Source organism: Somniosus microcephalus, chromosome 3 (assembly GCF_052327205.1).
Source record: "Somniosus microcephalus isolate GS21.2 chromosome 3, FLI_Smic_1.0, whole genome shotgun sequence".
Lineage (NCBI taxonomy): Eukaryota > Metazoa > Chordata > Chondrichthyes > Squaliformes > Somniosidae > Somniosus > Somniosus microcephalus.
Window position 1 is genome coordinate 1,389,763 of NC_140989.1, and position 12,799 is coordinate 1,402,561.

General features: G+C 46.9%; 1 protein-coding gene across 1 annotated transcript in view; it reads right to left on the reverse strand.

Moving 5' to 3' along the window:
• The window catches only part of LOC147120780 (immunoglobulin superfamily member 3-like), a 435,081-nt gene extending 428,152 nt beyond the window's left edge, over positions 1-6,929 (reverse strand). Inside the window, exon 1 of the mRNA XM_085978499.1 lies at positions 6,794-6,929. Within this exon, the coding sequence (XP_085834625.1) occupies positions 6,794-6,845 (52 nt within the window). The 5' untranslated portion in view covers positions 6,846-6,929. The remainder of the gene's footprint in view (positions 1-6,793) is intronic.
• Positions 6,930-12,799: the final 5,870 nt, after the last annotated feature.

The following is a 12,799-nucleotide window of genomic DNA, read 5'->3' on the forward strand; positions in this document are numbered from 1 at the left end:
ACGAATAGAGGTATACTGCAAGGCAAATGAGGTGTCAGATGACAAGAAAGCGTCAGTATTGTTAAATTTAATGGGTGCAAAGGCATATGGTTTATTATGAAATCTAGTAACCCCAACGAAGCCAATGGAAAAGAGTTTTGAAGACATAGTAACCATACTACAGGAACATTTAAACCCCACACCGCTGCTGATAGCAGAAAGATTCAAGTTTCACAAACGAAACCAGCATAAGGATGAAAGAAATGCTGATTATTTAACAGAACTGTGCAAACTATCGAAACACTGCCAGTTTGGAGCGGGACTGGCAGATACCTTAAGGGACAAGTTTGTATGTGGGCTTCAAAGTGAAGGAACCCAGAAACGGTTTTTATCTGAAAAGGACCTTAAGCTGGAAAAGGCTTTCAGCATTGCGGTATCATATGAAGCAGCAGCACGGGGCACTGAAGAGATACAACAGAGACCGCAAGAATATGGCACAAATGAAATGTCATATGGAACAGAGAAGTGCTATCGCTGCGGCAGAACAACACACGACCAGAAGGATTGTTGGTTCAAAGACAAAGTGTGCAGACAGTGTGGAAAAGTAGGACACATAGCACGAGTCTGCAGGTCGGGAAAGAAAACCAGCAATAAGAAACCTACCAAAGAAAAGTACAAGAAGGTACATAAGATGACGGAGAATAGTTCAGACGAACAAAAGAGTGATAACGACTCCGAAAGCAGGGAACTGAGTTGTCTGAAACTACATAATGTGATTACAGCGGAGGGTCACCGAACCATTTGGGTCACTCTCAAGATAGCAGGAGTCCAGGTAAAGATGGAATTGGACACAGGATCAGCCCTAACAGTCATAAACCAACGGGACAATGAGCGGCTATTCTCACACATACCCTTGAGAGACACAAAAATTATTTTGAAGACGTACACGGGACAAAAAATCTACCCCAAAGAAAAATAAGTGTGACCGTTATATATGACGGTAAGGAAACACCAAAACTAGACCAGTATGTATTGCAAGATGGAGGACCACCATTACTGGGACGTGAATGGATCCGGAAAATACAACTGGATTGGCATTCCATACAGGCACTGACTGTGGCTGACAAAAAGGATGACGACGTCACACCTGGGTGACTGTCAAAGATCCTAACTGAAGTGAAAGAAGTGTTCCAGCAAGGACTCGGAAAACTAAAAGGCATGACAGCGACGATTAAAATTGAAGAAAACGCAACCCCAAAATTTTTTAAGGCCAGACCGGTACCTTATGCGATCCGCCCAGCTGTCGAAGCAGAGCTGGAAAGTCTGGAACGTTCAGGTGTACTGTCCAAAGTGGACTGGAGTGAGTGGGCTACACCCATCGTCCCTGTGATGAAAAAGTCATTGAGCAGCACGCCTGGGGAACCAAGGAAGGTTCGCATCTGTGGGGACTTTAAGGTAACAGTGAACCCGGTACTTCACACCGTACAATATTCACTTCCGCGGATTGAAGATATTTTCGCCTCGCTATCTGGAGGGAAACGTTTCACTAAGATTGATCTGGCCCAGGCGTATCTGCAAATGGAGGGAGAAGAAGCATCAAAAAAATACCTCACAATCAACACCCATAAAAGTCTCTACCAATACAACCGGCTGGTATTCGGTGTAGCATCAGCTCCGGCTATTTGGCAGAGGGCAATGGAACAAGTCCTGCAAGGGATCCCAGGGACCCAGTGTTATTTGGACGACATCCTGGTCACGGGCGAAAATGATAGTGATCACTTTGCCAACCTGGAGCAGGTGCTCACTAGATTGCAGGAATATGGGCTCCGAGCTAACCGCCCCAAATGCGAGTTATTTAGAAAACAGATCTCGTATTGTGGCCACGTTATCGATAAAGAGGGGTTACATAAGTCCCCAGAGAAGATTGAGGCAGTAGTCAAGGCTCCAGCCCCAGAAAATGTGTCACAACTGAGATCGTTCCTCGGGCTGGTAAACTACTACAATAAGTTCTTGCCAAATTTGTCTACAATAATCATAATAATAATCATAATCAACTTTATTGTCATTGTTAGTGCACAAGTGCAGTACAACGAAATGTAGGCTTGCGGCTCCCGAGAGTGTACATTTAGATGAAGACATTTAAACATTCGACATACATTTGGCTTGTAATACATTAACATAAACATAACCATAATAAAGTGCATTGGCAGTGTGCAGGCTTTAGAGTTTATTTGTGGAGTTCAGTAGGATGACAGCCCTGGGAAAGAAGCTGTTCCTAAATCTGGTCGTACGGGTGCGAATGCATCTGTAGCGTCTCCCAGATGGCAGGAGGGCGAACAGACTGTGGCTGGGGTGGGTAGGGTCTTTGATGATGGTTCGTGACCTCCGTAAACAGTGTTTCTGGTATATGTGCTCTATGGTCGGAAGCTACACCCACTGAACACCCTATTGCAAACTGGGGTGCCATGGAAGTGGAGTGACGAATGTAGACGAGCTTTCCAGAAGAGCAAAACACTAATCACATCGAAAGAGGTATTGGCCCATTACAACCCAGCATTACCAATTCGGATGGCATGTGATGCGTCACCCTACGGCATTGGAGCGGTGCTGTTGCACAAACTCTCGGACGGCTCAGAGAGGCCAATAGCCTTTGCGTCATGATCACTAACCTCAGCCGAGCGTAACTTCGCCCAGATTGACAGGGAGGCCCTCAGCCTAGTGTGGGGAGTGAAAAAGTTCAATCACTATCTGCACGGGCAGAAATTCACCTTGCTGACTGAACACCAGCCTCTTGTCTCCATTTTTAATCCGAAGAAGGGCGTTCCGGTGATGACTGCGCAACGACTACAAAGACGGTCACTTTTTCTAGGGGCGCACCACTATGAGATTGAATATAAGGGCACGAAACAGCATGGAAATGCTGATGGGCTATCATGCCTGCCACTGCCTACTGCGGAGGAAGCACCAGCAGTGGACCCTGTCGAAATATTCAATTCGATTATAGTTGAATACCTACCGGTAACTAAGACTTGTATCGAAAAGGAAACCCGAAATGACCCGACACTGTCTCGGGTATATGATTTGACGGTGAAGGAATGGCCAGCACATGGCGACTCACTGTTGCCAGCATGCTCGACAAGGAGAGAACAGCTGTCAGTGTGCCGGGGGACCTTGATGTGTGGATCCCGAGTGGTAATTCCACCCAAGTTAAGGGATAGAGTGCTCAATGAGCTTCATGAGGGTCATCTGGGAGGGTTAAAAATGAAAAGCCTAGCCAGGGCTTATGTGTGGTGGCCGGGAATCGAAAAACAAATCGAGGACCTGACCAAGAGCTGCTCAGGAAGCCAGAAAGTCCAAAATGCACCACCACAGGCCCCTCTACACCCATAGGAGTGGCCCTCATCTCCATGGCAACAGGTGCATATTGATTTTGCTGCTCCATTCATGGACTCAATGTTTTTAATAGCCGTGGATGCGCACTCGAAATGGCCTGAGGTCATCAAAATGTCCTCCACCACCACGGAGAAAACTATTGCAGTCCTACGGACCATTTTTGCCAGGAATGGCTTGCCAGAACAGATTTGCTCCGACAACGGACCACAGTTTGTGTCCGAAGAGTTCCGGAGGTTCTTGAAAAAGAATGGGGTAAGGCATTACACATCCGCCCTGTATCATCCAGCCACAAATGGATTGGCTGAGAGGTTCGTACAAACCTTTAAGAAGGCAATAAAGGCTATGTACAATGACAACATTCCGCTGCAGCACAAGGTGGGCAGTTTCCTGTTCGCCTACCTGAATGCGACACATGCAGCCACCAACCAGGCCCCAGCCATGATGTTCTTTAACCGAAGGTTAAGATCTCGCCTGGATTTGCTCAGACCAAACGTACGAAGAAATGTTGAGAGTAAGCAATTCCAGCACATCCATGAGAAGCCAACAAGGAGCTTCAATGTAGGGCAACTAGTCTTGGCCCGCGACTACCGAACAGAAAAATGGCAGCCAGGAACGATATGCACACGGCAGGGCCCACTAATGTACACAGTAGACGTTGGGGAGAGCATCGTGAGACGCCATGCTGACCAGATCCTTGAGTCACAGGAACAAGTCAACCCCATGCCTCACCCATACGTACCTGGTGATGAACCCGACGTACAGGTCACATCTACCCCAGAAACAGTAGCATCGGAAGCTGATGAACCAACCAACGACAGGGGGCCAGAATCGCCTCCGCACCAAGAGCAAGACACTCGGGAAAGGCGCTATCCAGAAAGGATCAGGAAGCCTCCCCAAAGACTGAATATATAAATAGACTATTTTCAGCTAATGTTGCATGTTAAAAGTGTTAATTGTAATTAGTTTGATATTTAATTGTTAAATGAGTGTTATGGTACTGTTAATCTAAAAGGGGAGGAATTGTAATGTATATACCTTTAAGGGGGGAACAATCTTTTACAGCTCATGTATACTGCAGTACCGGCAGTGACCACACCTGTATATAACACTGAGTAGTAATCTGTACAGATCAGTTCCAGCGTGAGCCACGTTGAGTAAACACCTGTTGTACCGTTCTCCTGCAGTCTGTGTCTTATTATACACGGACACAACAAGTTACATCCTCAAAGAACTCCAATAGGTTTGTCAAACGGGATTTCCCTTTCATAAAACCATGTTGACTCTGCCCAATCTTACTATTAGTTTCTATTACTATTAGCATTCTTTATAATAGATTCCAGCAATTTCCCAACCACTGATGTGAGGCTAACAGGTCTGTAGTTCCCCGTTTTCTCTCTCCCTCCTTTCTGAAATAGCGGGGTTACATTTGCTGTCCTCCAATCTGCAGGAACCGTTCCAGAATCTATAGAATTTTGGAAGATGACAACCAATGCGTCCACTATCCCAATGGCCACCTCTTTCAAAACCCTAGGATGTAGGTCATCCGGTCCTTGGAATTTATCGACTTTTAGTCCCATTAATTTTGCTAGTACTGTTTTTTTACTAATAATAATTTCTTTAAGTTCCTCATTCTCGTCACACCCTTGGTTTTTTCGTATTTCTGGGAGGTTTTTTTGTGTCTTCCTCCGTGAAGACAGAAACAAATTATTTATTTAATATCTCTGCCATTTCCTCATTCCCCATTATAAATTCTCCTGTCTCTGACTGTAAAGGACCTACATTTACCTTCACCAGTCTTTTCCTTTTCACATACCTATAGAAGCTTTTACAATCCATTTTTATATTTTTCGCTAGTTTGTGCTGATATTCCATTTTCCATTTCTTTATCAATTTCTTGGCCGCCCTTTGTTGATTTCTAAAAAAAATCCCAATCCTCAGGCTAACCGCGTTTTCTGGCAACTTTAAAAGCTTCCTCCTTTGACTTAATAGTAACTTTAATTTATTTTGTTAGCCATGGTTGGATCACTTTTCCTTTTTGGTTTTTGTGCCCTAGAGAAATATATGTTTGTTGCAAATTATGCATTATTTCCTTGAATGTTAGTCTTTGTATGTCTACCTTCATACCATTTAGTGTAGTCTCCCAATCTACCATGGCCAACTTGTCCCTCATACCCTTGTAGTTTCCTCTGTTTAGATTGAAGACCTTAGTTTCAGATTGGACTACATCACTCTCAAACTTTATGTAAAATTCAATCATATTATGGTCACTTGTCGCTAAAGGCCCCTTTACCACAAGATTATTGATTAGCCCTTTCTCATTACACAGTACCAGATCCAGAATAGCCTGTTCCCTGGTTGGTTCCTCCACATACTGATCCATGAAACCATCTCGCATGCATTCCAAGAATTCGTCCTCCACACCATTAGTGGTAATTTGATTTGCCCAGTCAATATGTAGATTAAAGTCCCCCATGATTACCGTATTGCCCTTGTTACATGCAGTTCTAATTTCTTGATTGATACTGCGCCCTACATTACCACTACTGTTTGGTGGCCTATACACAACTTCCACCAATGTTTTTCACCCTTTGCTGATTCTTAGCTCCACCCAAACTGATTCCAGTTCTACATCACGATCTGCTGAGCCAAGATCTTTTATCTCTACCGTACCGATCTCATCCCTTATTAACGCGCTATGCCACCTCCTTTCCCTTTTTGTCTGTCCTTCCTAAATGTTGAGTACCCTGGAACTTTCAATTCCCTTTGGTTACCCTGCAACCATGTCTCTGTAATGGCAATTACATCACACCCATTTACTTCTATTAGTGCCATTAACTCATCCACCTTGTTGCGAGAGACGGGGGTTGGGGGGGGTAATGAGACTGAGGGGCAGATAAATGGTGAGAGAGACGGTGAGAGGGCAAGAGACGCAGTGGATATTACTGAAGCTGGAGACAGAATGGCTGAGGAAACAGAGTGTGTGGGGAAAGGGAGGCAGAGGGACAGCAAGAGTGAAAAACTCAGGATTGGAGGTAGAGAAATAGGTGGGCAGGGAGAGAGACTGAGGAGGGGTGGATGGAGAAAGACTGGAGTAGAGAGATAGAGGGAGTGAGGAGCGAGTCTGGACAATACGATCTGGACTTCTTGAACTTGAAGAGCAGCACAGCTCAGTCTATGTATCTCCACAGCCCAGCAGTCAGGAGTGGGGTAACTGGGCAGTGGGGCTCAGTGTCACACCTTACCGTGTATTTGCCCATTGAACCATGAGAAAGCCCAAAATATCTCAATTCTGAAACATAAATATCTGACTGCAAAATACTCGACTCACACCGCCCGCCCACAATCGGTAAATCAAACTAAAAAATGTAATCCTGTGTATCCAGAGCCAGGTTGGGTGACCCCACTCTGGGCATTTACTCACCCACTGCGACACAGAGGGTCAGAGTCACGGCTGACAGCGTCGGGCCAAACATTTCAAACAATCTTATTATTAAAAGATTAAATTCACAGACTGTACGTTACTGCTGATGTTTCAGCGATTGCGCAGTTTCACTTAACTTCCCTCTGTTCTTGTCGATTACAAACCACACAGAGGAAGGAGTGAGAACAGTGGGCTGACCTGTCAGGAAAATGTATTCACATCACAGACAAGCAGCCAAGCCTTAAAGAAGAGTTCTGACAAAGGGTCCCAGACCCGAAACGTTAGCTCGGTTTCTCTCTCCACAGATGCTGCCTGACCTGCTGAGCATTTCCAGCATTTTCTGTTTTTATTTCAGATTTCCAGCATCTGCAGTATTTTGCTTTTGCCTTTAAATGGATTTGTTTCTCTTCCCTCCAGTTTCTCTCCTGAAGGAGGTGACCTGCTGGGGTGGAGATTCACAGGCACTGGCAGTCCATCAGCAGCTTATCCCAAAATCCATTCTCCCCGTGTGAGGTAGACATGGAGGCCTAAAGATTTGTCCACACGCTGCCCATTTCTCACCCGCTAACCAGCCTACTAAGGCCCCAATATGGCGGGCAGGAAGCGCATGCACATTTCTGATTGGCATTGCGCCACCCGCCATATTGGGATGGAGCCAGCGAAGTCAGGAGGTGCGCCCGCCGGCAGAATTAAAATTAATTTAAGAGGCAGGCAAATCTTTATCCGTGGCCTTCCCTGCGATGGACTTTAAATTTCCAGCTGCCCCAGTGAGTGTCCCACCACGTACTGATCTCACTCCCAATACCGTGGTGCTAACTGGCAGGAAGGTCCCCAGGCAGGTGAGATTTATAGCGATCATGCTCAACTCACAGGCGGGTTTGTCTTTTTAGGCTGGTTCAACTCCGCAGGACATTTTTTGCTGTGTTTTAACACAGTGCAAATTTGACTTTCTCTGCTTGGGTGGAGATTTAGCTGTTGTTAGACGGTGGGTATTTGTGAGGAAGACAGTTTCTCTGTACACGCGGGTAGGCTCATAGGGCTGCCTTTGGGGCTGGAAGATGAGGGGGAGCAGCAGGACGGGCATGCCAGAGCAGGAGCCAGAAGAGGGGGGAGGAGGAGGGCACTGCGTAGGAGCCCATATCCTCAGAGAGTATTCAGGCAGCATTTCCCCAACCTTAACTTTACGCAGGAGCAATGTTTGAGGTGCCTTCGCTGTACTGAGGAGGCAGTGTCTGAGCTCAGTACCCAGCTCAAGCCGTAGACCAGGGCATGGACAGCACTGCCTGTGGCTGTCAAGCTCACCGTCGCCCTCAATTTCTATGCTGCGGGCCCCTTTCAGGTGACAACAGGTGACATTAGTAACATATCTCAGTTCACAGTCAACATCTGTATCAGTGAGGTCACCGATACTCTCTACGCTAAAATGAACAACTCCATCCCCTTCGTCGGGGGCAGAGTGAGGTGTTTCTCCAGTGGCTACAGTTTGGGAAGTGGGAGGGTTCTGAGCTTCCATTGAGGACACTTCAGATGGCCGTGGTGGGTGGGCTCGAGTAGCTCTGGGTTTAGAGGGCCGGGCTGAAGGCCGCAACATTTCAGCGTGCGCTGGAGCAGTTTGAGCTGAATGGCTGTGTGACACCAACAAGGGCATTGAACTAGTGGCTGGCGGGGGAGCAGACATGCTGCCATCCTGAGAGATCGCAGCAGGTGCCTCTCCCATGGAGCCATGGCCACCCTCCTGGAATGGTGCCGCAGCACTCCTATCGTTCTGCTCGAGAACAGAGTTCTGAAGTGAAGTGACGCTCCGGATCCGGGTCCCCATCAACACTGGCCCCTAAGACCAAGATGGCAGCAGTCTGAGCTTGTACTGCCATCTAAGCTGTGAGCAGAGGCTCCATCCTGGTGGAGCTGACCACTCGGTCCATGTTGGCCAGAATAGTCTCTACACTCTGTGCAGTGCCTCGAGTTGGAGCTGGGCTCCTCCATGATCCACGACATTTTGTGCAAGCTCTCTGGCAGGCTGCCCAGTGACCCTAACTTTTACTGGTAGATGCCCATAAGCATTCCTTGGTAGCCTGGGCCCTCGAAGTCTGCAACTAGTATGAAACCTCGTCCACTGGCCAGCTGACAGCTGTGGCATCCTTTGACACAGCCGTAGATCCCTCGCATTTGTGCCAGGAAACCAACACGAGACCCCACCCGCCCAACACCAGCCCCAGCACCCCAGCGCTGGACCCCAACCCTGGACCACAACCCCAACTCCCCCAAACCTGGACCCCTACCCGAACCCCCCAACCCTAGAGCACAACACCAACCCCAGCCCCCGACCCCAATCCCCCAGCCACCCTACCCCACCCACCCAAGACCAACCCCAACCGCCCAACCCCAACCCTCGAGCCTGGAAACCCCCCAACCTGGAACCCAACCCCACACCCCCGCACTGCCCTTCAAACCTGGACTCCCAACATCACCCCTCCAGCACTGGGCCTTCAACATTGCCTCGCAACTCAAACCCCAACCACACCCTACCTCACCCGTCCACTCCAACCCACATTGCCAACTCCAGGCTCCCCCAACATGAAACCCCGCTTAGAGTCATAGAGTTATACAGCACAGAAAGAGGCCCTTCGGCCCATCGTGTCCACACCAGCCATCAAGCCCTGTCTATTCTAATCCCATTTCCCAGCACTTGGTCCGTAGCCTTGTATGCTATGGTGTTTCAAGTGCTCATCTAAATGCTTCTTGAAAGTTGTGAGGGTTCCTGCCTCTACCACCCTTTCAGGCAGTGAGTTCCAGATTCCAACCACTCACTGGGTGAAAATGTTTTTCCTCAAATTTCCTCTAAACTTCCTGCCCCTTACCTTGAAACTACGGCCCCTGGTTATTGACCTCTCTACTAAGGGGAAACGTTCCTTTCTATCGACCCTATCTATGCCCCTCATAATTTTGTACACCTCAATCAGGTCCCCCCTCAGCCTTCTCTGCTTTAAGGAAAACAACCCCAGCCTGTCCAGTGTCTCTTTGTTTCTGAAGCGCTCCAGCCCAGATAACACCTTGGTGAATCTCCTCTGCACCCTCTCCAATGCAATCACATCCTTCCTATAGTGTGGCGACCAGAACTGCACACAGTAATCCTGCTGTGGCCTAACTGGCGTTTTGTACATCTCCATCATAACCTCCCTGCTCTTATAGTCTATGCCTCGGCTAATGAAGGCAAGTATCCCATATGCCTTTTTAACCAACTTATCTACCTGTCCTGCTGCCTTCACGGATCTATGTACATGCACACCAAGGTCCCTCTGATCGTTTGTCCTTCCTAGGATCCTACCATTCATTGTGTATTCCCTTGACTTGGTTGTCCTCCCAAAATGCATCACCTCACACTTTTCAGCATTAAACTCCATTTGCCACTGTTCTGCCGATCTGAACAACCCATCAATATCGTCCAGTAGCCTGAGGCTTCCCTGCTCGCTATTAACCACTCCACCAATTTTCGTGTCATCTGCGAATTTACTGATCATACATAGAAACATAGAAGATAGGAGCAGGAATAGGCCATTCCGCCCTTCGAGCCTGCTCCGCCATTCAATGCGGTCATGGCTGATCATCCAATTTCAGTACCCGGTCCCTGCTTTCTCCCCAAACCCCTGGATCCCTTTAGCATTAAGAAATATATCCAACTCCTTCTTGAATATATTTAATGAATTGGCTTCTACTGCCTTCTGTGGTAGAGAATTCCACAGGTTCACCACTCTCTGGGTGAAGAAATTCCTCCTCATTTCAGTCCTAAATGGCCTACTGCTTATCCTTAGATTGTGACCCCTGGTTCTGGACTCCCCGACCATCGGGAACATCCTTCCTGCATCTAGTCTGTCCAGTCCTGTCAGAATTTTATAAGTTTCACTGAGATCCCCTCTCATTCTTCTAAACTCCAGCGAGTATAAGCCCAATCGACCCAATCTCTCCTCATACATCATTCCTGCCATCCCAGGTATCAGCCTGGTGAATCTCCGCTGAACTCCTTCCATGGCAAGAACATCCTTCCTCAGATAAGGCGACCAAAACTGGACACAATACTTAAGGTGTGGCCTCACCAAGGCCCTGTACGACTGCAGCAAGACATCCTTGTTCCTGTACTCAAACCATCTCGTTACGAAGGCCTTCTTAACCGCCTGCTGCACCTGCATGCTTACCTTCAGCGACTGGTGCACAAGGACACCCAGGTCTCGTTGCACTTCCCCTTCTCCCAATCTATTGCCATGCAGATAATAATCTGCCTTCCTGTTTTTGCCACCAAAGTGGATAACCTCACATTTATCCACGTTATATTGCATCTGCCATGTTTTTGCCCCATCACCCAACCTGTCCAAATAATCCTGGAGTTTCTTGGTATCCTCCTCACAGCACACACACCCACCCAGCTTTGTGTCATCTGCAAATTTGGAGATATTACATCTAGTTCCATTGTCTAGATCATTAATATGTATTGTGAATAGCTGGGGGCCAAGGACTGATCCCTGCGGCACCCCACTAGTCACTGCCTGCCACTCGGAAAAAGACCCATTTATTCCAACTCTTTGCTTTCTGTCTGCCAACCAGTTCTCTATCCAAGTCAATACCTTGCCTTAACTTTACATGCTAATCTCTTATGCGGGACCTTATCAAAAGCCTTCTGAAAGTCCAAATACACCACATCCACTGGTTCTCCCTTATCTATTTTACCAGTTACATCCTCAGAAAATTCCAGTAGATTAGTCAAGCACGTTTTACCTTCTGTAAATCCATGTTAACATTTTCCGATCCTGTCACGGTTTTCCAAGTGCTCTGCTAGTACATCTTTTATAATGGACTCTAGCATTTTCCCCACTTCCGATGTCAGCTTACCGGTCTGTAATTCCCCGTTTTCTCTCTACCACCCTTTTTGAATAGTGGGGTAACATTAGCTACCCTCCAATCCATGGGTACTGTTCCAGATTCCATCGAATGTTGGAAGATGATCAGCAATGCATCTACTATTTCTAGGGCCACTTCCTTAAGTACACTAGGATGTAGATTATCAGGCCCTGGGAATTTATCCGCCTTCAATCCCATCAATTTCCCTAACATCATTTCCCTACAAATACTGATTTCTTTCAGTTCCTCCCTTTCAGCAGACCCTATGTTCCCCGACATCTCTGGGAGGTTATTTTTGTCCTCCTTTGTGAAGACAGAACCAAAATATGTATTTAATTGGTCGACCATTTCTTTGTTCCCCATTATAAATTCCCCTGATTCTGACTGCATGGGACCCACGCTTGACTTCACCAATCTTTTTCTCTTCACATATCTATAAAAGCTTTTACAGTCAGTTTTTATGTTCCCAGCAAGCTTACACTCATATTAAATTTTCCCCTTCTTAATTAATCCCTTTGTCCTCCTTTGTTGAATCCTAAACTGCGCCCAATCCTCAGGTTTACTGCTTTTTCTGGCCTATTTTTATGTCCTCTCCTTGGATCTTGTGCTATCCCTAATTTCCCATGTTAGCCACGGTTGAGTCACCTTTTTTGTTTTATTTTTATGCCAAACAGGGATGAACAAATTCTGTAGGTCATCCATGCGGTCTTTGAATGTTTGCCATTGCCTATCCACCGTCAACCCTTTGAGTGACATTCCCCAATCAATCCTATCCAACTCGCGCCTCAGACCATCATAGTTTCCTTTATTTAAATTCAGGACCCTAGTCTCTGAGTCAACTACTTCATTCTCCATCTTAATGAAGAATTCTATCATATTATGATCGCTCCGACCCAAGGGGCCTCGTACAACAAGATTGCTAATTAATCCTTTCTCGTTACATAATGCCCAGTCTAAGATGGCCTGATCTCTGGTTGGTTCCTCGACATATTGGTGCAGGAAACCATCCCATAAACAATCCAGGAATTCCTCCTCCACAGTATTGTTACTAATTTGGTTAGCCCAATCTATATGTAGATTAAAGTCACCCATGATGACTGCTGTGCCCTTATTGCA